Here is a 23,018-nt window from a genome sequence, read left to right as displayed (position 1 = left end):
GAGCCCACTGCTGGACTGGGGACCAAGTTAATTCTTTTGATGATACATAAGACATAGTAAAACCCAGCTTTCCTTCCCACAGCTGTACTGGTTCCACAGGAGTCAGAGATAGTAAAAACTTAGGGAGAGAGTTCAGTGACATAAAGCAGATCAAAAGCAGCTCTACTGAGTAAAAAAATGCCATTTTATAAGGTAGCTTTCAGAACAGAGTCACATTTTAACACAGGGTTTCAGATGGGACATAATCTTGTTACAGTTTGTGATATCACAGTGTAAAATCCAAGGCTAAAAATTTACTTAGATTGTAATCTTTTTCTTTTGTGTTTGTACAGAGCCTGGCACAGTGGAGCTCTGGTCCATGACTGCGGCTCCTAAGCACTACCCAATACAAAATAAATAATATGGTATATCAAAGCATGTACATATAAAAGGAACTGGATTCTTATGAGGTTGTCTTCCAATATAACAATGGTTTTTGCACTAGTAGCTTTAGCTTTCACATTCCTAGCTTTATTTTTATCTTGTTCTAGGACTGGAACAGGTTTTATAAAAGCCAGATCGGCTGCAGCTGCCCTAATTGCTCTCTCAGGAGACAGTCTGCTTACTAAATACAAAGGTGGGAAAAACAGATCTTTACACACTACTCAAGGTACTATGTACTGAGTGTTGACCAAATCTCCAATCTATTTTATTTCTACACAAAAAGAAAACAGGGTCCTAATGTGCACAAATGTAAGTACATGGGACCAAAATCTACCGCTTTATGGTAGGAAAAAGGTGGATGCAGAAGATAAGCTATTACCAGCAGGACAGTGGGGTGGGAGGAGGTATTGTTTCATATTCTCTGTGTGTATATAAAGTCTGCTGCAGTTTCCACGGTATGCATCTGATGAAGTGAGCTGTAGCTCACGAAAGCTCATGCTCAAATAAATTGGTTAGTCTCTAAGGTGCCACAAGTACTCCTTTTCTTTTTGCAAATACAGACTAACACGGCTGTTACTCTGAAATCCATCTATCAGTGATTATTATATAGTACGGTTTGTGTAAGCATCTCAGAACAAGTCACAGAAAATACGATGGTGAAAATAGCTTTCTTGATAGTGGTGTATTGATGAGACACACCCAATTGTTGCCATGGCAGCTCTTGTTGGAAATAAGTTGCATTCAGAATCTTCAGGCTCTGCCAGGATTGTAAAGCTGTCTTCTCCTGTCCTTTGCAGCTTTGTTTCAACTCTATGCTGATCCCAATGGGAAGGAGACCCTGATCACTCGGAGTGCCATGAGGAGCCTGCTGACAGACTTACATCAGGTGCTACTCCACACATGGAATGGCTAAGTGTAGTAAAAAGTGGTTGTGAAAGGACTAACTGGGTTACCCCAAATATTATGGGATGGAGCCTTGCTCCACCCTTCCCTTCCTATTTTGTAAGGTGCAGGGCTTTCCTTCACTCTGTTGTGCTACAGGTGAATAAAGGAGCAAATTCCCAGCCTGCAGCACTGTGAGTAGAGTTTGTTTTGTTGAAATGAGCAGTCCCTTTACAAAACTGACTGAAGTCATTGGGGCTCCATGTAAGCACAGGGATATGCTATGCAGACCAGTTGTTGGATCAGGGCTTCAGTGTCAAATCCTGTTGTCTTCACTCAGTCAAAATTCCCATTCATATCAGTGCCTCTGCAGCTTGAGTTCTGGCTAAATTTATGGTAGCCATATCCTGTAAGTAGTTCCAAGAGAATGGAGTTGCACCTATGCAGAATTCTGATGTTGTCACAAGGGGCTCCAGCTGCTTGCTGGATCAGGCCATAGCTACTTAGATTGTAAGCTTCTTGGGGAAAGGGAGGAGGAGGTTTTGGAACAAATTGATAAAGTGAACAGTAATAAGTCACCAGGACCAGATGGTATTCACCCAAGAGTTCTGAAGAAACTCAAATGTGAAATTACAGAACTACTAACTGTAGCCTGTAACCTATCATTTAAATCAGCTTCTATACCAAATGACTGGAGGATAGCTAATGTGACACCAATTTTTAAAAAGGGCTCCAGAGGTGATCCCGGCATTTACAGGCCGGTAAGCCTGACTTCAGTACCGGGCAAACTGGTTGAAACTATAGTAAAGAACAAAACTGTCAGACACATAGATGAACATAATTTGTTGGGGAAGAGATTTCCCTTTTGTAAAGGGAAATCATGCCTCACCAATCTACTAGAATTCTTTGCAGGGGTCAACAAGCATGTGGACAAAGCGGATCCAGTGAATATAGAGTACCTAGATTTTCAGAAAACGTTTGACAAGGTCCCTCACCAAAGGCTCTTAAGCAAAGTAAGCTGTCATTGGATAAGAGGGAAGGTCCTCTCATGGATCGGTAACTGATTAAAAGATAGGAAACAAGAGTAGGAATAAACTGTCAGTTTTCAAAATGGAGAGAGATAAATAGTGGTGTCCCCCACAGGTCTGTACTGAGCCCAGTCCTATTCAATATTCATAAGTAATGTGGAAAAAGGGGTAAACAATGAGGTGGCAAAATTTGCAGACGATACAAAATTGCTCAAGATAGTTGAGTCCCAGGCAGACTGCAAAGAGCTACAAAAGGATCTCTCAAAACTGGGTGACTGAGTAACAAAATGGCAGATGAAGTTCAATGTTGATAAATGCAAAGTAATGCACATTGGAAAACATAATCCCAATTATACATATAAAATGAGTTCTAAATTGGCTGTCACCACTCAAGAAAACGATCTTGGAGTCGTTGTGGATAAGTCTCTGAAAACATCCACTCAATGTGCAGTGGCAGTCAAAAAAGCAAACAATGTTGGGAATCACTAAGAAAGGGATAGATGATAAGACAGAAAATATCATATTGTTTCTATATAAATCCACGGTACACCCACATCTTGAATACTGTGTGCAGCTGTGGTCGCCCCATCTCAAAGAAGATATATTGGAATTGAAAAATTTTCAGAAAAGAGCAACAAAAATTTTTAGGGGTATGGAACGGCTGCTGTATAGGCGAGATTAATAAGACTGGGACTTTTCAGCTTGGAAAAGAGATGACTAAGGGGGGATATGATAAGAGGTCTATAAAATCATGACTGGCATGGAGAAAGTAAATAAGGAAGTGTTATTTACTTCTTCTCATAACACAAGCACTAGGGGTCAACCAATGAAATTAATAGGCAGCAGGTTTAAAACAAACAAAAGGAAGTGTTTTTTCATACAACACAAAGTCAACCTGTGGAACTCCTTGTCAGAGGATGTTGTGAAGGCCAAGACTATAACAGGGTTCAAAAATGAACTAGTTAAGTTAATGGAGAATAGGTCCATCAATAGCTATTAGCCAGGATGGACAGGAATGGTGTCCTGACCCAGTATGGACATTCTGATGTTCAGAGACCTTCTTTTTGTTCTGTTTGTCCAGGGCCTAGCATAATGGGGTCTTGGTCCATGACTGGGGCTCCTATGGGTCTATCATGATACAAATAATAAACAGCAGCAGCAGCCAGGCATTACTCATTGGCATGGCTCTGAGAATGGCCTTCAGGAAGCTCTCAGCCAGGAGATACTATAAGGTGTGGAGGTTGAGGTGGGAGTTTTCTCACTTCACTGTGTTTAGGAAAACATGGAATAAGTCTATGCTGGAAAAAGAAAGTCTGTCCTACTACTGACAGCACAATCTGTTGATTCATATCTAATTACTGGGCCAGAGGCATCATTCTGACACATACTCAGGTTTAGAATTACACTCGTGTCATGTGTCTAAATTTAAACAGTCTTTCCCCCACTATTAGAAGTAAATGGCTTTTCCTTTGACACTTCACCATCTGTGCTCTGTCACTACATCGGTATAGCCTGGTGGTGATAGCTGTCTTATAATGGTGGTTCTGAACAGTTGTCTGTCTTCCTGATGTAGATCCCAGCCATTGTGGGAGAAAGCTGTGCTCAATCTTGTGTGGAAATTGCTATTCGAAGCTGCTTCCATGGGGTGAGTAGAATTCAGATGACCCTAGGAAGTGACCATGAATGTTGCTGACTGATTGAAATTGCCAGTGTATCACATTACAGCAGTTAACGTTACCTCATTTTAAGGGACAAGCTTGCTTCCCAATTCCACATGGTAAACATCGGACACCAATAAAGAAGAATACTCAATAAGGTACTAGCATGGACCCCTGCACTCGTGTGGAGACCCTTTGAAGCCAGTGGCATTCTACATGGGTGGAGGAGTCTGTGATAGCATATCCTGATTTAGGATCAGGGCTTATATTATGAGGTGTGACAGAGGCAATAGTTCTATTTAAATAAGTGATTGAACCAGAGATTGATATTCTTTTCCAGGTTCTGAACTCAGCAATCAGTGAAGAGAAATTCCTATCTTGGCTACAGTCTGAACCTGGCCTTCTTCTGTGGCTTCCTACCTGTTATAGATTATCAGCCACTGAAATGGTTATGCATCACGTTAGATGTAGCATCTGTAAGAATTTCCCCATCACTGGACTAAGGTACAGCATACTTACTATGAAGTATTATTTGTAGCATACAGAGATCAGCACCCCATTGCGCTAGGCATTTTACATGGACGTAGTGAGAGATAGCTGCAGCCTCAAAGAGCTTACAGTATAACTAGACAAGACAAGACAGATGGGGAAATAGAAACACAAAAAGGGAAAGTGACATGCCTGAGATCACACAGCAAGCCAGTGGCAGAGCTGGGTATAGAACTCAGGTTTCCTGAGCCCTGGGCCAGTACCCTGGCCATTATGCAATGCTGCCTTGTAGCAAAACTTAACAGCAACATCTACTTCCTGAGCAAATGCAAGAAACAAAACATCATCCCCAGAGGTCTCACCATCTATAACCCTCAGAACACTACATACAACAGTTACCTCACCTGTGTTGTCTCTGTAATATCCTGGGACCGACCCGGCTACAAGTACATTGCATACATTGTAGCCATGGTGTCTTTTTGTTATTAAATCTTCTTTTGCCTTCTCCAGTTGGTTAGCTACGATATCCCTTACGTCAGCGGTTCTCAAACTGTGGGTCAGCAGTTCTCAAACTAATGGGATCACCAGGGCTGGCTTAGACTTGCTGGGGCTTGGGGCCCAAGCCAAAACCCGAGGGATTCAGCCCTGGGTGGCAGGGCTCAGGTTTTGGTCCCTCCTCCTGGGGTCATGTAGTAATTTTTGTTGTCAGAAGGGGGTTGCAGTGCAATGAAGTCTGAGAACCTCTGCTTTACATCCAGGCAACTAAAAAAATACCTCAGAGTATTAAAGGAATGCTACCAGGTAGCTAGGGCCCAAAATAAAAAGCAAATGAAAAGCAAATATCAAAAGCTTAATATTAATGTAAATGTTTTCATGAAACTAGATCATGATCTGGTTTTGAATATTCTCCGGCAGTGTTTGCCTAGATCTATTTTACAAAACTCCTCTACAAAGACCCAACAAGCTCTGTGAGGGAACAAGGGTCTCAAGAGCTGTACAAGTATTCAAAGTCCAGTGAGGGCTACACAGGGAACAGTCAGTTCTCCATCCTAGTCTAGCTGTAATCAAGACCTCTAGTTTTGAATTCAGTATCTCACACCTGGTTTAATAAAAATGGAATAGGGCTCAGGGCACTGCCTGTTTAAACTGTGAATAACTGCTTTTTCAGTTCAGTGGCTAAACTAAATCATCAGTGGGGAAAATTGTTTTGAGTTGACTCCATTCAAAAAAAATTTTTAGCAAACCAAAAAAAATTAAAGTTTTACACTTTGGGTTAAATGAAACATTTCCTTTAGTTTTTTGGGGGAGGTTCGCCTTTTAAAAATAAAATTGCCGTAAAGTGTGAAACAAAGGCTTTTTGAATTGAAAAATCATAACATTTCAAAAATCTTGAAATAAACATTTCAGATTCTGATTTTTTGAATGAAACAATTGGACCCTAATTCTCAAAAGGTTTCAGTTGACTCAAATCTGCATTTTTAATTGAAAAAAGTTTCAGCTGAAAAGCTTCACCCTGCTCTATTGCCTGGTCTCCAGCAAACCAGGAGTTAACTGCAGCTTCTCTTTCCCCATCTCTTGGACAGGTGCTATGAGAAGGGTGAAGGGAGGACGTCTGAGAAAAGACGGGACTAGGCAAGAGGACAGTGATGAACCTAGGACAGGGAGTTTTACTATTATACTTTTGTGGCAATGTTAGCTTGCATTATTGACTTAAGTTTTTCCAAAGTCATAGGTCTCACTTTGCTCTGATGCCCCAGCATTCATCATTCTGGGATGTTACAGCCCACAATGAACTGTATATAGAGACAGGTTTCAGAGTAACAGCCGTGTTAGTCTGTATTCGCAAAAAGAAAAGGAGTACTTGTGGCACCTTAGAGACTAACCAATTTATTTGAGCATAAGCTTTCGTGAGCTACAGCTCACTTCATCGGATGCATACATGAAGTGAGCTGCAGCTCACGAAAGCTTATGCTCAAATAAATTGGTTAGTCTCTAAGGTGCCACAAATACTCCTTTTCTTTTTGTATATAGAGATAAACTGAAGCATGCAAAATACGAGGATACCACAACAGGACCAAAAAAATGGTATCATCGGCAACTATGGCTCCACTATATGAAGTTCAGTGCATCAGTTATTAACTATAAAAATAAAGCTGTTCTAAGGATTAGAACATTGTCAGCTGATCAATTACTCTTGTTTCGATAATGAACTCCTTGGCTCTCCCCTAGCTGTGGGAAACCATTACTACATTGATAATATCATCAGTAAAGCTGGGTTTTTTGATTAACTGATTTTTCACCAAAAAATGCCAAATTTGATGACCAAGGTTGGTTTCAACAAAGTGTCAGACTTCAAAAAGTTTTTGGAAAAGAAAACGGACATTTTCAAAAGAGAAAGTTTCAGTTTTGAGTGAAAACAACTTTTCGTTTCAAAGTTTCAGTAAATTTAGTCTAAAAAGTCAAAAAAACAAACAAACAAAAAACTCCAACTCCAAAATAAACAAAGGTCAAAATCAAAAACCAAAACATTTCAAAATCATCAGAATGAAATGTTTCACTTGACCCAAACCAAAACCTTTTTCAGATTTTCAGTTTGTGAAAATTCATGATTTTGACTTTTCATCCTTATTTCGGACAGAAAAATTTTCAATATCTCAAATTTTCTTGGACCAGAAAAACTGTTGCCTGCCCAGCTCTGTCTAGATTATCAAACATTCATGGGTGCTGATTTCTAAGATCCCAATTCACTTGCATGAATTTGCCAGTCCTTGAAGGTTAATCTTATCCTTTCTGTTTTCCCTGACAGGTATCGCTGTCTGAAGTGCCTGAATTTTGATCTTTGCCAAGTCTGCTTCTTCACTGAGCGTCAGAGCAAACCACACAAGAGGTCACACCCTGTGATGGAGTACTGTGTGAAGGTACCATCCCATTTTACTGACTCATCTGCTTGCTTGGCCTATTGGTATGGATAGGTAGGCTCATGGCTATGATGATTAGAGAGAGAGAGCGTGTGTGTGTGTGATCACCCCCATGAAATATATCCGCACTAGCTGCTGAGCAATATTAGGTGAGAGAATGAATAAAGTGGGGTTTTAAGTTTAGAATTTTCACTCTGCTTTGAGATAAAGACACAGTCTAGTCACATGGGACACCGAGGAGTAAATCCTGCCCCGTCCTGTGTGTGTGGTATGTCACGTCACCACCCACAGGCATCCACCATCCCATTTTTGGACCTGTGGAAGGGGCCCTCCATGGCACCAGATTTTTGTGTGTGCAGACTGGTTGGGAGGGGGAAGGAAGGAAGGGAGCTTGGCATATGGCTGTAGGAGACATGCATCATTCCCCCTCCCTTCTACCCCACCCTGTGTCCATTCAGGAGCTAATTCAGTGTAAAGCTGCAAGAACTCCTCAGTAAAGCATCTTCTAGTTGGTTTATCAACCTTTGCGAGGCGGCCCCAGGGGCTGTGTGTGAAAAGAGAATTCCTTTTTCATCATGGCTTCACATAGCAGTGTGGCAGCACGAACACCAAGGAGATCACCCCTCGGTTAAAGGAGGACTCCAGTCCTACAGACCACCACATCCAGAAGATGACTGTATTAAATGGAATAGATTGTTGCACTAGCACCTAGAAGTCACTGTGCTAGGCACTGTGCAAACATACAGTAAATGAGAGTCTGTCCCGGGCCACAGAGCTTATAGAAAAAAATGGAGACGTTAACAGGTGAATGAAACAAACAAGCCAGTCAGTGTGGGAGAGCAGTGAGGAAGAAACTCTGCAAGGGGAATCCCAGAGTTTTCATCTGCTTGCTGCAAGCTGATCCAAAGGGAAACCCCTGCACTAAACCCTTCTGAAATCAATGGGGTTCCAGGAAGCCAGAGGACTCCACCCACAAGGATCAGCTTGCAGAATGAGGGTCTGAAGGTGTGTTGACATTAGAAAATGAACTGTGTTTGAAAGCAGTTGACAAACACACTTACTTTCTAAGCCAAACTGAGTACAGGCTTTACTGTGCCCAACAGCTAATTCAGAAAGTATTGTATAGCTCAGGTGAAAGTGGCAACTGACCATGATATAGCCTATCCTTTAAATCAGTGGTTCTCAACCTGGGATCCAGGGCCCCCTGGGGGGCTGCAAGCATGTTTCAGGGGGGCCGCCAAGCAGAGCCAGTGTTAGACTTGCTGGGGCCCAGGGCAGAAAGCTGAAGCCCCACCACATGAGGCTGAAGCCCAGGGCCCTGAACCCTGCCACCCGGGGCTGAAGCCGAAGCCTGAGCAGCTGAGCTTCACGCAGGCTCTGTGGCATGGGGCCCCGGGCAACTACCCTGCTTGCTACCCCCTAATGCGGGCCCTGGCTTTTGTATACAGAAACCAGTTGTTGTGGCACAGGTGGGCTGTGGAGTTTTTATAGCGTGTGTGTGTGTTTGTGTTTTTGGGGGGGTAGGGTGGGGCCTCAAAAAGAAAAAGGTTGAAAATCCCTGGTCTACATTGTCTTTCTCTAGCCCCCACACCAATGTTTATAATGACAATGCTGTTTTTCTTTACCACAGTGACACCTTGTGGTAGTTTTATCATCAATGTAAGAAATGAGTAGAACATACAATGGTTGCATTATTTTTTCCTGTTTGCTTTTTCACAATTCCCCATTTAGATGCATAATGAGCATCAAATGCTCCCAGCTAGGAAAGGCAGCATTTTACACCCACTTTTCACAGCAGGAAGTAACTGGGCCCTTTGTTGTCTTTCCAGCACATTCTTAAAAACCACCTCAAAAAGGACATTAGGTTCACCCCTATCTACAAAACAAAATCATATTAAAGATGAGGGTTCTATTAAGCTCCAGACAAACTAGGGAAGAGCAACTAAAGTTAGCCAGCATCCACAAAGGTCTGGAGTTACATTAGCTTTCTTGTGGGTAGAGGGGAGAAGATAGCAACACTCAGCTTTATCTGGGATTGTGTTGACCGACTGACTGCTTGCTGCTTCAGAGCAGTGCTGGTTTTAAATCCACTCTTTTCTCTGTTACATGTCGTTCCAGCAGATGTCAGCAAAGGAGAATGCAAAGATCTTTTTTCGCACTGTCAGAAATAACCTGCTTCAAGAGCGCTGCAGAAGGAAGGAGGCTCAGAGAAGGCAGACACTGGAAACGATGGAGGGAGGGGACTTTCCAGAACATGAGCAAGCACTGTGAGTGTGAGTCCCAGGGTATTTATACCACCTGAGTGGTGAATTTGAAGAGACCAGATACTTCCAAGCTGCAGCACATTCACCACCTGCATTTAACAGTACTAAAATAGAAGCAGTTTTGAACATAAGCTACTTGACTGTGCTCACACAGTAAATGACTTTGATTTGACAGATGAAATGTGGTCAGTGATCAGTCCATAAAACACAAATTAAGATTACAAAATGGAAGGGTTGAAACTGTACAATAAAAGCAGCTTCTTTCCATGCTTTTTAAAAAATACCAGTCATCTGAAATAAGCCTTTGCATGATATATTGATACTGTGCCCACAAAGTAGCCATTACAGTCTATGGGGGTCAGTGACTGAGAACCTTTTCCATGCTGTGACTTCATGTTATGGCAGAAAGAGGAGCAGGAATCTGCAAAGCTCTCACCCTAGAGAATGTGAAGGTGGTCGCAATGGCCCCCATACTTAGAACCTATCTAACACACTTCCATAAAAGAAATTTTAAAACATTCTATCAGGCCTTGGTCCTATATAGTAACTGCAGAACTCAGCCTTGCTGACAAGTAGAAAGGAAGGCTGGTCGTGTGGTTATGGCCCTGGGTTGGGATTCAGAAGCTCGGGGTTTATTTCCCAGCTCTGCTACTGAAGTGACACCTTGGACAAGTCACTTAACTTATCTGAACCTCAGTGTCCCATCTGAAGGTGGGGACAACGATGCTTCCTTTGTCTATTTAGAATGTAAATGCTTTAGGAAAGGCGCCATGTTTTTCTAGGTATTTGTACAGACGTAACACAATAGGCCCTGATCTCAGGTGGATTCACTAGGTATTACCATAATACAAATAAGCAAGCAGTTTTGGATGAGTCAGTTACTCTATAACACATACTCTCCTTTAGGGGGTGTCATGAGTGTTGTAGTCCATCAACTCTTTAGGATGCTTGGCAGCAGAGTAGGTAAACAATGAATTTGAAGGCATGTGACTTCTTACGTCAACCTTCTACAGGGGTTTGAATATTATGGTGCTGGGGGCCGTACTAATAACTATCTAAATAAAACAACAAAGATGGAATTAGAATTATGAGCACCATTCACAAACAAGCACACATTTATTTTGTTTTCTCTTCTTAATGTCAGCTCTGTGTGCCATGTTTTGTCATATCTAATCTCGGGCCCAGCTTTGCAATACTTACTACCAGACAGTACCTCCCACTGTGGGTAACACCACTGAAGTCAATGAGACTGCTCTGTGCCCTTTAGACTCAGGTAATTGACTTAAGTCTGTTACCTCCATTCCTGAATGACCCATGTCCCTTTACGTCATCCAGGTGTGAGAAAAGGCTCCTCTTAGGTTCACTGCAATACTCTATATCTGTGAGTTGTTTTGGCATCTTGTTATGCTTGTCCTTCATTTGACCCATTCTTGCACTTTGTCTATGGGGGACTTGAATGAGACTGAAGAGGTCTCTTAACCATGTGCTGGTCCTTAGCACAAGTTCTGAGTGTTTGTCTTGCCTAATTGGTCTGTTCAGTTTGTAGACTTAAATATCTGCCAAACAGGGCTTAAGTAAAATTGAGTGATGGTATTCATCCTTTTGAACAGGGGTGAATTTCATCCTTCCCAACAGGAAGGAAGTGGAAAATATATTTACTAAACTTTACACTGAGTAGTGTTATTGCTATTAGAAACCAATTTTAAATACATTCAGACTAATCAAGGCCCCTAGCTACAGTATGAATAGTTTGCTGGAATATCAACCTTGTCAACAAGCTATTTGATCACTGAGATGTTGCTTAAGTGTTTGTTCCTTAGCATGGAATGTGATTGAATGCAACTTGCCCATTAATTCTTTCATGACTGATATTTGCTTACTTTCATTTAGCAACAAAAGCTCCCTTCTTTACATGAACTTTACCGTAATCTTTCTCCAAGTCCACAAGGTCATTTGATGACTTGAGGGGTTTTTGCTTATATCACATTTGGGCAGGATAAGCCATCAGTGAGAGCAGAATTTTGAGTTGCTACTCCAGGTGTCATTAAAAGGATCATTGGTACCTCAGCCTAGCACAGATTGGGCCACAGGATTTCTGGCTTTCTAAAACTTTCCTTATTTGAATTGCCTAGTTTAGTTGGCCCTCTACTGCCAATGGCTAAGAAACAGGGGAAGATGAAAAGGGAGAGCAGCTGTACTGTTGCTAAATGAAGAGGAACTGGAATTCCGTGCTAAAGACTTTATGGTCTCCATTCAATAAACAAAATGACATCCACTGTCGGTTATCCATTTTTACAGCCAAATATAGTGCTAGCTAACAGTGGTCATAACTACTCCGTAATTCCTACTCAGGCATGACAGTTATTACTCTGTTGAAAACAGAAGTTTTATTTATGATGATTCTAGATTCTAGGGAAAGGAACCTAAGAGTTCGACTGTTGAGCTTCTCATTTCATCCTCTCTTTATTTTTGCTTTCTTTCCTGGTGTACAGGCCCTCTACAGAGCTCAGCACCTCCCCACAGCCTGCCCATCATTACCTATCCTCCCCAGAAAACAGACTGGCCCCAGAGTCATCCAAGCACTTAGCTGAAAAGGGGTCTGCAGTGCAGCAGATTGAGAATGACAGCAGGGCACCAGCACAAGACAAGACATCAGCTCAGGTGAGCAAAAACAAGATATAGCCACACTGAACAAATCAGGGCGAGTATTGAAGCGTGCAGGGAGACCCAGACCAATTATCGATCAGCTTTCAGACTGCCTATTAAATACTGATCCTAAGATGTTCCCTTGGTTAACTTCAACTCTGTTAATTTCTCATGTTGGAGGGAGGGAAGTGGGCAGGAGAAAGTAGAAGGAAACAAATCAGGAACCTGGAAACTTCGTAGTCATCCCTTAAAGAGCTTGACCACATTTCAATATTGGTGACTGCAGAAGAGTTGACTCACCATTGGCAAGTCCCCGGATGGCAGAGCTTGAGATAGCAGCTCTTTCTTGCCTAACACTGTCAATAGTTTCTCCGGCCCTGTGATGATCTGTCTCATCTTGCAAGTCAGCCCTCTAGCCACATTACATTTTAGTTCCCCACTTTTGAGGTAACAGAGTCTAACAAATAACAGTCCCAGTGTCCTTACGAAAGGTCTTCACACTCCTTCTCTCAGGGCTTCCAGTCATCCTTATTCCCCTCTCAGGGGGCTTCATGCCATCTTTCCTGTGGCTGGTAAGGAAACCCAGATCCTCCCACTCCACTAGGTTCCAGAGCAGGTATCATGAAACAAACAGCAGTAGTCTGCTCCATGAGACTCCTTGCTGCTACATCCCTGGACCTGTTCTGACTAACTACAACCATTATGTCAGGTCTCCTGCTGTGATCTACTCTCCAGGCCCTATTCAGTACCTCCAGCCTCTCCCTGCTTCTTACAGACTCTGCCTCAGGGTCTCCCACAGGACCTACTTGTTCTCTGTAGCCCTTGCAGCTGTATCCCCTCAAACTTCAGTCCAAATGCCCCTTAGTCCCAGACTTCTCTTTGGCTTTAGTTCAGCTAAACTTTCTAGCTATCTCTCACTTGGGTCTTCTGCCTGCCTGCCTGCCTACCTTCCTATTGCTCTATGCTCCTTAGTCCTTCCTTTATGAAGGCCCAGTTCCTCCCCCCTGGGTATGATCATCAGTTATACCTGACACCCAGAGGCTTAATTGGGCTCAGGCTCTATTAACTGCTGGTTAACAAGTCTGGGGTGTATACACCCAATCATAGTGGCTAGGCCCAGATTCACAAAGGGCTTAGGTGCCTAAAGTCTAGATTTAGGCACCTAAGTCCCAGCTTTTAGTCACCACTGCAATTCACAAGACTCCCACTGACCCTGTAGGCACTGACACTTAATTAGCCTAAAAATTTTCAAGAGTGAAATTTCCTAAGGTGCTTAAGTTTCTACCTCGGGGCACGTGCACTGCTGCTCCATGCTAGGGAGCTGAACACTTACCTTCCACCTCACCCCAGAGCAATTCAAGAACCCAGGGAATACAGACATTCCTCTGCTTAACTCGCCTGCAGAGCCCTATCCAGTCAGCATGCTCAGAGCACACCTTCCAGATTTGGCGCCGTCGGCAAGCTCACACAAAATGGCTGGGGCGAGGAGGAGGATCTGCTCCCTCATAACTTTTAGCCTAGTGGTGATGTGGGAACTTCAGGTGTCCTAAGCTCCACCAAACTGGGCTCTAGCCCCCTGCATCCTTACAACAGAGATGTCTCAAGGCAGTGTTTCTTCCCAGCTTATGAAGGCCCTACATAACTTTCTAGCTGAGTGGTTAGGGCTGTCTCCTGGGATGTGAGAGCCCAGGGTCCAGTCCCCCTGCTCCAATTACTCTTTATTTATACACAGTGGAATAGCTTGAACAGGAGAGATTGAGGGAGCCCATGTCAGAATATCCTATTGCCCAATGATTAGGGTGCTCACCTGGGAGGTAGCAGATTCCCAGTCAAATCCCTTCTCTTCATCCGGTGGAGGGGGCACTTGAGCCAGGGCATCCCAGCTGAGTACCCTCCTCTCCCCAGCAATTAGCAAAAACCACTTTGGGCCCTGAACTCCAGAAAAGGGTTCACAGCTGAGAATCACTAGCAGAGAAAGGCACTACCACATACATACCCCCCTTGTCAGCGTCTCCCATTGGCTAGCTTAGGCAGCTCCCTGCTTAGTTGCTGGCTTTGTAAATCACAGTCTGGCTCTGCTCATTGTGCCGGAAGCCTAGCCCACAACTCAGGATTTGTGGATCACAGTGTTGTTCCTGTGATTTGTTATGCGCCTAAAAGTCAGGCATTGTAACACTGAGCACCACAACTCCTATGTCCCCTTGTGAATCTGGGCCTCGTTACCTGAATGTGGTAGCACACACGGCTATTTGCACTGCAGGGTTATTTGTTCTGTTATTCATTTTTATTTGCATTACAGTAGCACATGACAGGCTCCACTGAGATTGTGGTCAAAATACCATCACCTCTCCCTTCTGAAAGCAACAGTTTAAGGAAAGACATCATAGGCCTGAATCTCAATTAGGCTTGGGCCATTCTGTGCCATCATGACAGCATAAAGGCAGCAGAAATAGTCCCTCTGAAGATATGTCCAGAGTAGTGATTCTCTCCAGCCAATGTAGAAGTGCCATAAAGGCTCTAAACCAACTCTGCTCCCTGCCCAGCAGCCATGTTAGGGGCATGCTGGGAGTGGGTGGAGGTGAATGCATTGCACAACAGTATTGCCTTATTTTCCAGGGGCCATGGGAATCAGAATGTAAGTTAGAGTAGCCTCAGGTTAGGCAGCCTCTGCATAGCCCTAGACTATGGGGAGCACAAAAGAGGTCAAGGCCAATTTTGCCTCCCCACCCCTCTGTCTCTTCCCCAGCTCCAGAATGGAGTAATTGAGAATCAATCCCCGTATATAAGCTCATCTATTTTGCCATCACACCCATGCCTCTCTTCAGGAGCTGTACTTCCATGGAGAACATGAGACACTGTCAGCCACCATGTACCAGCAGTAGCAGCTGTGAGCATCTGCAGATATTCAAGTCAAGAGCACTTCACCTCATTGTCAGGCATGCATTCATTTCAGAAGAGAGAGAGACAGGACTGCCACCTTTGGGTTCCTGCAGTGTATTCTTTTTCCATCTGGTGAGGTAGCCTGGGGTTTTGTCATGCTGGCTGTTGACTTGTTTAGTTTCTCCATGGGCTGAGAATTCTTTCTGAGAAGCTTTATCCTCCTTTTGTGTTCTACACTGACATCATGCTGGTTTTTCAGTGCTGCTTTAAAAGACACAGATTGGAAGTCCTAGAGTCCTGTTTTGTCGGAAGATAGATATAGGATGTACCAGAACTGTACCAGACATGCGCTAAATCAAGATGCTTAGGGGTTCCTGAGGATCTGCTTCCAGGCACAGTGGAAAAGTGTGATCCATAGAGAAGTATCCAGACTGTTCGAAATGTGCTAATACCTCAAGTTCATGGCAGTCAAATAACTCAAGACAAAAACTGTAATGTAGACATATCCTAAATGTGATATTACTGCTTACAGCAAGGTTTACACAGCAAATATGATTACAAACACCACACTGGTAAAATTCAAAACAGAATCTTCTCTCTTTCTTCCATAGGCAATAGCCTCTATTAAGGCAGAATTGTTAAAAGCTCATGAATCCATCAAAGCCCTTCACAGTGAGAAGAGGTGGGTAAGTGTGTTAACACCAAAGCTGAAGCCAAATGGAGATAAGTGTTTTAATATTAAAACCAGACAACTTGAATAAACATTACTGCTTCTTTCCTTCCAGTCCCAACCCTTCATTTCCAACCCTAAACCAGACCAAAGCAAGAGAAAGGTTTTTAACCTTGTGCAGTGTGTGTGTGTCTGTGTGTGTGTCCGTCCGTCCACTTGGATTTTTTCTAGCTGTCAAATGCTGGGCTACAGCTCTCGTGTGCATTATTCAGTGAGACAGCTTGCAAGTCTTAATTCTGTCATGTGGGCATCAATTTAATGAGCCAAATTTTCTGCTGGTGTCAATTGGCATGGTTCCATTTAAGTCAAAGAAACTGTGCCAGTTTACACCAGGGAAGAGTTTGGCCTTACACATGGGTCAGTAATATATACCATTAAATGCAGTATATGTTAATTGTGGCCTCTTATTCTCTTTTTCATGTTCTCAAGAGCCATGTCAGAGAACCTCATTAATATATGTTGTCACTTATTAATTTCTCTTTAAATATTGTTACAAGAATAAAGCTGTTTTTATTGGCTCCTCATGAACACAGCAAGATAGTTCAGCTCCTATCGTCCCTGCAAAAGATAAAAAAAAATACAAATAACAATTTTCCAAGTCCTTTTTTAGATTATTATAATATTATCATTTAAATTTACTACTAATACAAGCAAAATCTTCTGCCTTTTCCAGAACACAAGTTGGAAATAACCCCTAGAATGCAGCTTTATTATCCCAAATCATGATTGCATGATGTGATGCATTGATAGCAATAAACTTTTTTGAAAACATGAAGCATGTTATTTGTAAACAAGTCTTAAAATAGCAAAACACTCACACAATGTTGGTCAGACCAGCTGCCTTAACAAAACCACACACACACACACACACACAGAGGAAATACTTAATACCTGACACAATCCCCATGCCACTACATGTCCTCTCACCCCATGTTCTCCTTTCCCCTCTTTACACATTTTCCCTTCACTTGACAGTGGGGTAGGGAGGTGGATGTTTCCATTAGAGAAGAGTTGAAGAAGGAAGGCTGCATGGAGTTTAGTTGTCCTGTCCCACTGCTTTTGAATCCTGTATGAATCTGAGGTATGTTGCAGGATGGTCGTGCTGTGGTGTGGGGGAGGCAACAGGAGATGGTATTCTGGCAGCCATTATGGACAGGAATCGCTGAAACAGTTCCCTGTTGAGCTTTGTCTCCCTCCCTAAGCCACCATTCCTGTTCCAAGAACTGCTTTCCAAGTGCCAGCCCCCTCGCTGAAACCCTGTTCTCTACCTGGGTGGTGAGCCCCAGCCTTTCCTCTTGCCTGTCAGTATGCTGTTGTTTCAGTTTTTCATCCCTCTTCTTCTGGTACCAGACCTGCTCGTCTGCCCTCTTAAGATCATCAACCATAACTTTGTCATGGAAACTCTTCCTTTTGGAATGGTTCGTGAAGGTATCTTGGGCCAGGGATCGAATTCCTGAAGAACAGCAGGCAGTAGAGGTTGAGGGTCCTGAAATAGGACAAGAAAAAGGATTGTTGTCTAAAGTAGCTCAGTGGAGGAGCACAGAATTAATTATGGTGGAATCTCAAGAACATAAAATGTAACATTTCTAAAGTGAACACATATTGTGACGGGAAGGCTTCAGTCCTCATGCTGTCTCTGAACACAGCCTTGTTAGTCACAGTTACAGAAGTGTGAAGACAATGGTAAGTTTAAAATTGTAACTTTTTTCTGTTTCATAAAAATTTCGTAACTAATTGTCATGCAGGGGAGGAGGAGAGGTGTGTATAATGCCCTTGCTGCAAAAGGCTTTTTCTGTCATTTCAGGTCTTTCATATTTTGGAAGATGACATAAGTGTTCTTGTGGTGCTCTATTGGCAGAGGGACATGTTATTCCAAGCTGCTGGAGGGAAACATACAGTGTATGCAGCTGAAGTATTCAAACATATAGTGACCAAACAGCATATCTGAGAGTGGGGTGGACTAGTCAGCTATACGGGGCAGGGAGGTCCTGGAAAATATGCCCTTCCCCACAATGTGACTATCTATGTGGAGCTCCTGCTTCAGGAAAAGCATGCAGCTATCAGCAGCCAGGATTGGGTCAGAATCCATGAAGGAATTAACCTTAAGAGCTGACACAGCACCTTTGGCTTACCCTGTTACTGCTGCATACAAATACGCTAAAATCTGCAGCTTTTCTCCACCCTGCACCTGGCATAGTTCTGGGGAAAAACTGATGCCCCACTCGTACTTTGGAGAAATGAATTTGTGACCCGCAGACTGCATGGATTACGCTTAACAGAAATGAGCTAGATTTGGAAATAGAAGACTTTACCCCAAACACACATGCTCAGTTCGCTGTTCACAGGCAGCTGTATAGACCCAGGAGGAATGATTACAGCGTGGGATATTTCTTATTGCTGAAGGGAAATCATGAATGACCCTAGCAAACATCTGTGACTTAACAGCTACAATAACCTTTACAGCTGTTTATGAATCTTTGAAATTTCAGGTTGCCATTTTGAACTAAACAAGTGGGGGGAAGGGAAGGCAAACACCACGGTGCTGTGCTACAATCCACCATTATTGGCCACATGCTGATATCTGGGACTTATTTTTACATTGCTTCTTAGAGCAGAAATCCCTCCCATTACTGTAATAATAAACTGTAAATTTGAATCATACACTTACTGGGCTTTGGGGCCGCTTCAGACTGCACCGTGTTTGTTGCAAATTTTGGCAGTGGGCTGTTCCTCGGGCAGGGGGATCAAACAGCTCTTCCAAGTAGGGACCAAGAACTCACTGTTGATGCTGATCCACAGCCTGCTCTGGGACTGGTTTCATTAAGAGAGTCACTTCATGCCCTTCACTTGGAGCCTGCTGCTGGCTGCCTTCAGTCCTCATGGTGGATTCAGGGGCCAACATAGAATCATAGAAAATTAGGGTTGGAAGAGACCTCAAGAGGTCATTTAGTCCAACCCCCTGCTCAAAGCAGGACCAACACCAACTAAATCATCCCAGCCAGGGCTTTGTCAAGCCAGGCCTTAAAAACCTCTAAGGATGGAGATTCCACCACTTCCCTAAGTAACCCATTCCGGTGCTTCACCACCCTCCTAGTGAAATAGTGTTTCTTAATATCCAACCTAGACCTCTCCTACTGCAACTTGAGATCATTGCTCCTTGTTCTGTCATCTGCCACCACTGAGAACAGCCTAGCTTCATCCTCTTTGGAACCCCCCTTCAGGAAGTTGAAGGCTGCTATCAAATCCCCTCTCACTCTTCTTTTCTGAAGACTATATAAGCTGAATTCCCTCAGTGTCTCCTCATAAGTCATGTGCCCCAGCCCCGTAATCATTTTTGCTGCCCTCTGCTAGACTCTCTCCAATTTGTCCACATCCTTTCTATAGCAGGGGTCCCAAAACTGGACGCACTACTCCAGGTATGGCCTCACCAATGCTGAATAGAGGGGAATAATCACTTCCCTTGATCTGCTGCCAGTGCTCCTACTAATGCAGCCCAATATGCCATTGGCCTTCTTGGCAACAAGGGCACACTGCTGACTCCTATCCAGCTTCTCATCCACTGTAATCCCCAGGTCCTTTTCTGCAGAACTGCTGCTCAGCCAGTCGGTCCCCAGCCTGTAGTGGTGCATGGGATTCTTCCATCCTAAATGAAGGACTCTGCACTTGTCCTTGTTGAACCTCATCAGATTTCTTTTGGCTCAATCCTTCAATTTGTCTAGGTCACTCTGGACCCTATCCCTACCATCCAGCATAACTACCTCTCCCCCCATCTTAGTGTCATCTGCAAACTTGCTGAAGGTGCAATCCATTCCATCATCCAGATCATTAATGAAGATGTTGAACAAAACTTGCCCCAGGACCGACCACTGGGGCACGCCGCTTGATGCTAGCTACCAACTAGATATCGAGCCGTTGATCACTACCCATTGATCCCGATGATCTAGCCAGCTTTCTATCCACTTTATAGTCCATTCATCCAATCAATACTTTTTTAACTTGCTGGAAAGAACACAGTGGGAGACCGTATCAAAAGCTTTGCTTACAGCAAGATATATCACATCCACCACCTTCCCCATATCAACAAAGCCAGTTATCTCATCATAGAGGCAATCACCTTGGTCAGGAATGACTTGCCCTTGGTGAATCCATGTTGACCGTTCCTGATCACCTTCCTCTCCTCCATTTGCTTAGACCCTGCAGCCCTGAGGGGTCCTGGGACTGAGTCCTGGGTTAGAGCAATTGCAGTGTAGATGCAAGGGGTGTTAGGATGGAGCCCAAGATCAAGCTCAGGCTTACATTGCAATGTAGATATACCCATAGGGGCCAGTCCTGTGAGATGCTGAACATCTTCAGCTCCCACTGAAGTTAATGGTAGCTGAGATGATGCATATGAAGCCTGCTCCTTCGGAAATGTACTCTGTCCTGACTCAAGACTATACTTGCTGAGTCTCCAGGAATTAAAGATGAATCTTTAAAGATTGTGTCGTGTGGTGAAACCTCCAAGAATGCATCCAACCAAAGTTGGCAACCCTGCTCAAGACCCGATTCCGTAAACAGGAAAATGAGTAACTTTGCTCCCAGGAGCAGTCCCCTTCATTCCTAGTCAGTGGAAATACTCGCACAGGTTAAGTTACTCAGGTGAACGTTTGCTGACAGGAATGGGAACAGAAATAAAGTTTGCGGATGATACAAAGCTGGGAGGTATTGCCAATTTAGAGAAGGACAGGGATATCCTACAGGAGGATCTGGATGACCTTGTAAACTGGAGTAATAGTAATAGGATGAAATTTAATAGTAAGAAGTGTAAGGTCATGCATTTAAGGATTAATAACAAGAATTTTAGTTATAAGCTAGGGATGCATCAATTAGAAGTAACAGAGAAGTAACGGAGGAGGAGAAGGACCTTGGAGCATTGGTTGATCATAGGATGACTATGAGCTGCCAATGTGATATGGCCGTGAAAAATGCAGTCTTGGGATGCATCAGGAGAGGTATTTCCAGTAGGGATAAGGAGGTTTTAGTACCGTTATACAAGGCACTGGTGAGACCTCACCTGGAATACTGTGTGCAGTTCTGGTCTCCCATGTTTAAGAAGGATGAATTCAAACTGGAACAGGTACAGAGAAAGGCTACTAGGATGATCTGAGGAATGGAAAACTTGTCTTATGAAAGGAGACTCAAGGAGCTTGGCTTGTTTAGCCTAACTAAAAGAAGGTTGAGGGGAAATATGATTGCTCTTTATAAATATATCAGAGGGATAAATACCCGAGAGGGAGAGGAATTATTTAAGCTCAGTACCAATGTGGACACAAGAACAAATGGATATAAACTGGCCACCAGGAAATTTAGACTAGAAATTAGACGAAGGTTTCTAACCATCAGAGGAGTGAAGTTTTGGAATAGCCTTCCAAGGGAAGCAGTGGGGGCAAAAGATCTATCTGGCTTTAAGATTAAACTCGATAAGTTTATGGAGGAGATGGTATGATGGGATAACATGGTTTTGGTAATTAAATAGGCCCAATGGCCTGTGATGGGATATTAGATGGGGTGGGATCCGAGTTACTACAGAAAATTCTTTCCTGGGTATCTGGCTGATGAATCTTGCTCAGGGTTTAGCTGATCGCCATATTTGGGGTTGGGAAGGAATTTTCCTCCAGGGCAGATTGGAAGAGGCCCTGGAGGTTTTTCGCCTTCCTCTGTAGCATGGGGCATGGGTCACTTGCTTGAGGATTCTCTGCTCCTTGAAGTCTTTAAACTACGATTTGAGGACTTCAATAGCACAGATATAGGTGTGAGGTTTTTTGCAGGAGTGGTGGGTGAAATTCTGTGGCCTGCGTTGTGCAGGATGTCAGACTAGATGATCATAATGGTCCCTTCTGACCTAAATATCTATGGGAAAAAAAATAGCTAAAGATGCTCAGAACCGCACAGGACAGAGCCATTAAATGCTGAAATATAAGGACTATTAAAAGGACTAGTAGAGCTGGTCAAGAATTTTCCAATGAAACATTTTTCCAATCAGGAAATGTTGATCTGTTCATTTTCTGATTCAAAATGACTTTTTGCTTAGAAATTTTAATTTGTACTAAAATAAGTTTTAAAAAAATTTGAAAGGTCGGTATCAAAATGAGATGTTTCAATTGATCTGATCCAAAAAAGTTTTCAGACCATTGGTTCACAAAAAAAAATTTGAGATTGACTTTTTATCCCATCTCAGGATGGGAAAAAATGTCAAAAATCTGAAAGAAAATTCTCGCAAGGACAGGAAAACCTTTTCTAAACCCAGATCCAAATACTAGTGTTAACTTTGCATGTCCAGACTTCTTACAAGCCTTATGGCCAAATCTTGCTCAGCTGACATGTATAATCCCATTGAAGGGGTCAGTGGGGCTACTGGCATGAGGAAAGTGAGCAGATGAGTTCTGTCTTTACCCCTAGTGTGGGTTTTTCTGAGTACGTACTGATTAATGTATTTCTTCTTTCAAAAATAGAGCTGGAAGAAACCATTTAGTAAAAGACTGATTTATAACACCATTGCTTCTTGCTTATGTGAACCAACACATTATCCAATGGAAAGTTAATAAATAGAACTCTTGGATGTAATAGAAGAGTGGGGATAACTATTTCAATTGAGCAATATACAGCAGCTGTCTTATTGCTCCAGTGCTAACCAGCTTTTATATCTCTCGCTCCGCCTCAGCAGTGGGCAAGACAAAGCTGTATTGCTATCCTGTGGGCAGCACTTCTCCGCAAGAGTCTGCCTCTATATTAGAGAAATGGGTGGTATTTATGTATTGTCTACCCTGAGTAGATATTATGTGCATAGTCTCTAATTATCCTGCTCTAGTATGTGTGGGGGTAGCACTTTTGATTGCAATAACCTCATCTTTCCAAGGACAGTGGCTTCTATAGAAACTTTCTGTGCAATCAGTGGAGGCCATACAGAAGGTCCTTAGCAAGAAGGATCATCATCAAGGAACAATGGGGCAGATTCATCCCTGTGGTTGGGCCAGGACAGACAGCTTGCACTTCCCCACTTTGAGAGCTAGCAGGAGCTGGCTTGACCCCAGGCACAGAGGAGGGCAGCTCTTCTCTTGTCT

At 43.2% G+C, this 23,018-nt stretch overlaps 2 protein-coding genes across 4 annotated transcripts in view; one reads left to right on the top strand and one right to left on the bottom strand.

Moving 5' to 3' along the window:
• DYTN (dystrotelin) overlaps nt 1-23,018 on the top strand; it is a 61,048-nt gene that overhangs the window by 16,341 nt on the left and 21,689 nt on the right. Inside the window, exons 4-11 of the mRNA XM_073306616.1 lie at nt 531-616; nt 1,221-1,309; nt 3,907-3,978; nt 4,332-4,495; nt 7,287-7,398; nt 9,520-9,665; nt 12,155-12,323; nt 15,800-15,870. Coding sequence (XP_073162717.1) covers nt 531-616; nt 1,221-1,309; nt 3,907-3,978; nt 4,332-4,495; nt 7,287-7,398; nt 9,520-9,665; nt 12,155-12,323; nt 15,800-15,870 — 909 coding nt within the window. The remainder of the gene's footprint in view (nt 1-530; nt 617-1,220; nt 1,310-3,906; nt 3,979-4,331; nt 4,496-7,286; nt 7,399-9,519; nt 9,666-12,154; nt 12,324-15,799; nt 15,871-23,018) is intronic.
• Nucleotides 14,651-23,018, bottom strand: part of FAM237A (family with sequence similarity 237 member A) — a 39,618-nt gene continuing 31,250 nt past the window's right edge. The window contains exons 2-3 of one of the 3 annotated variants that reach the window (XR_012154373.1): nt 16,810-17,404; nt 14,651-16,476 (exon numbers count right to left, since the gene is read on the bottom strand). The gene's annotated coding sequence lies outside the window, so the exon portion shown is untranslated. The other 2 variants (XR_012154372.1, XR_012154371.1) reach the window with 2 other exon arrangements.

The sequence above is a fragment of the Lepidochelys kempii genome, chromosome 11 (genome assembly GCF_965140265.1).
Source record: "Lepidochelys kempii isolate rLepKem1 chromosome 11, rLepKem1.hap2, whole genome shotgun sequence".
In the NCBI taxonomy this organism is placed as follows: Eukaryota; Metazoa; Chordata; order Testudines; family Cheloniidae; genus Lepidochelys; species Lepidochelys kempii.
The sequence above is the reverse complement of the archived record's forward strand: the minus strand, read 5'-3'. Positions and strand labels throughout refer to the sequence as shown.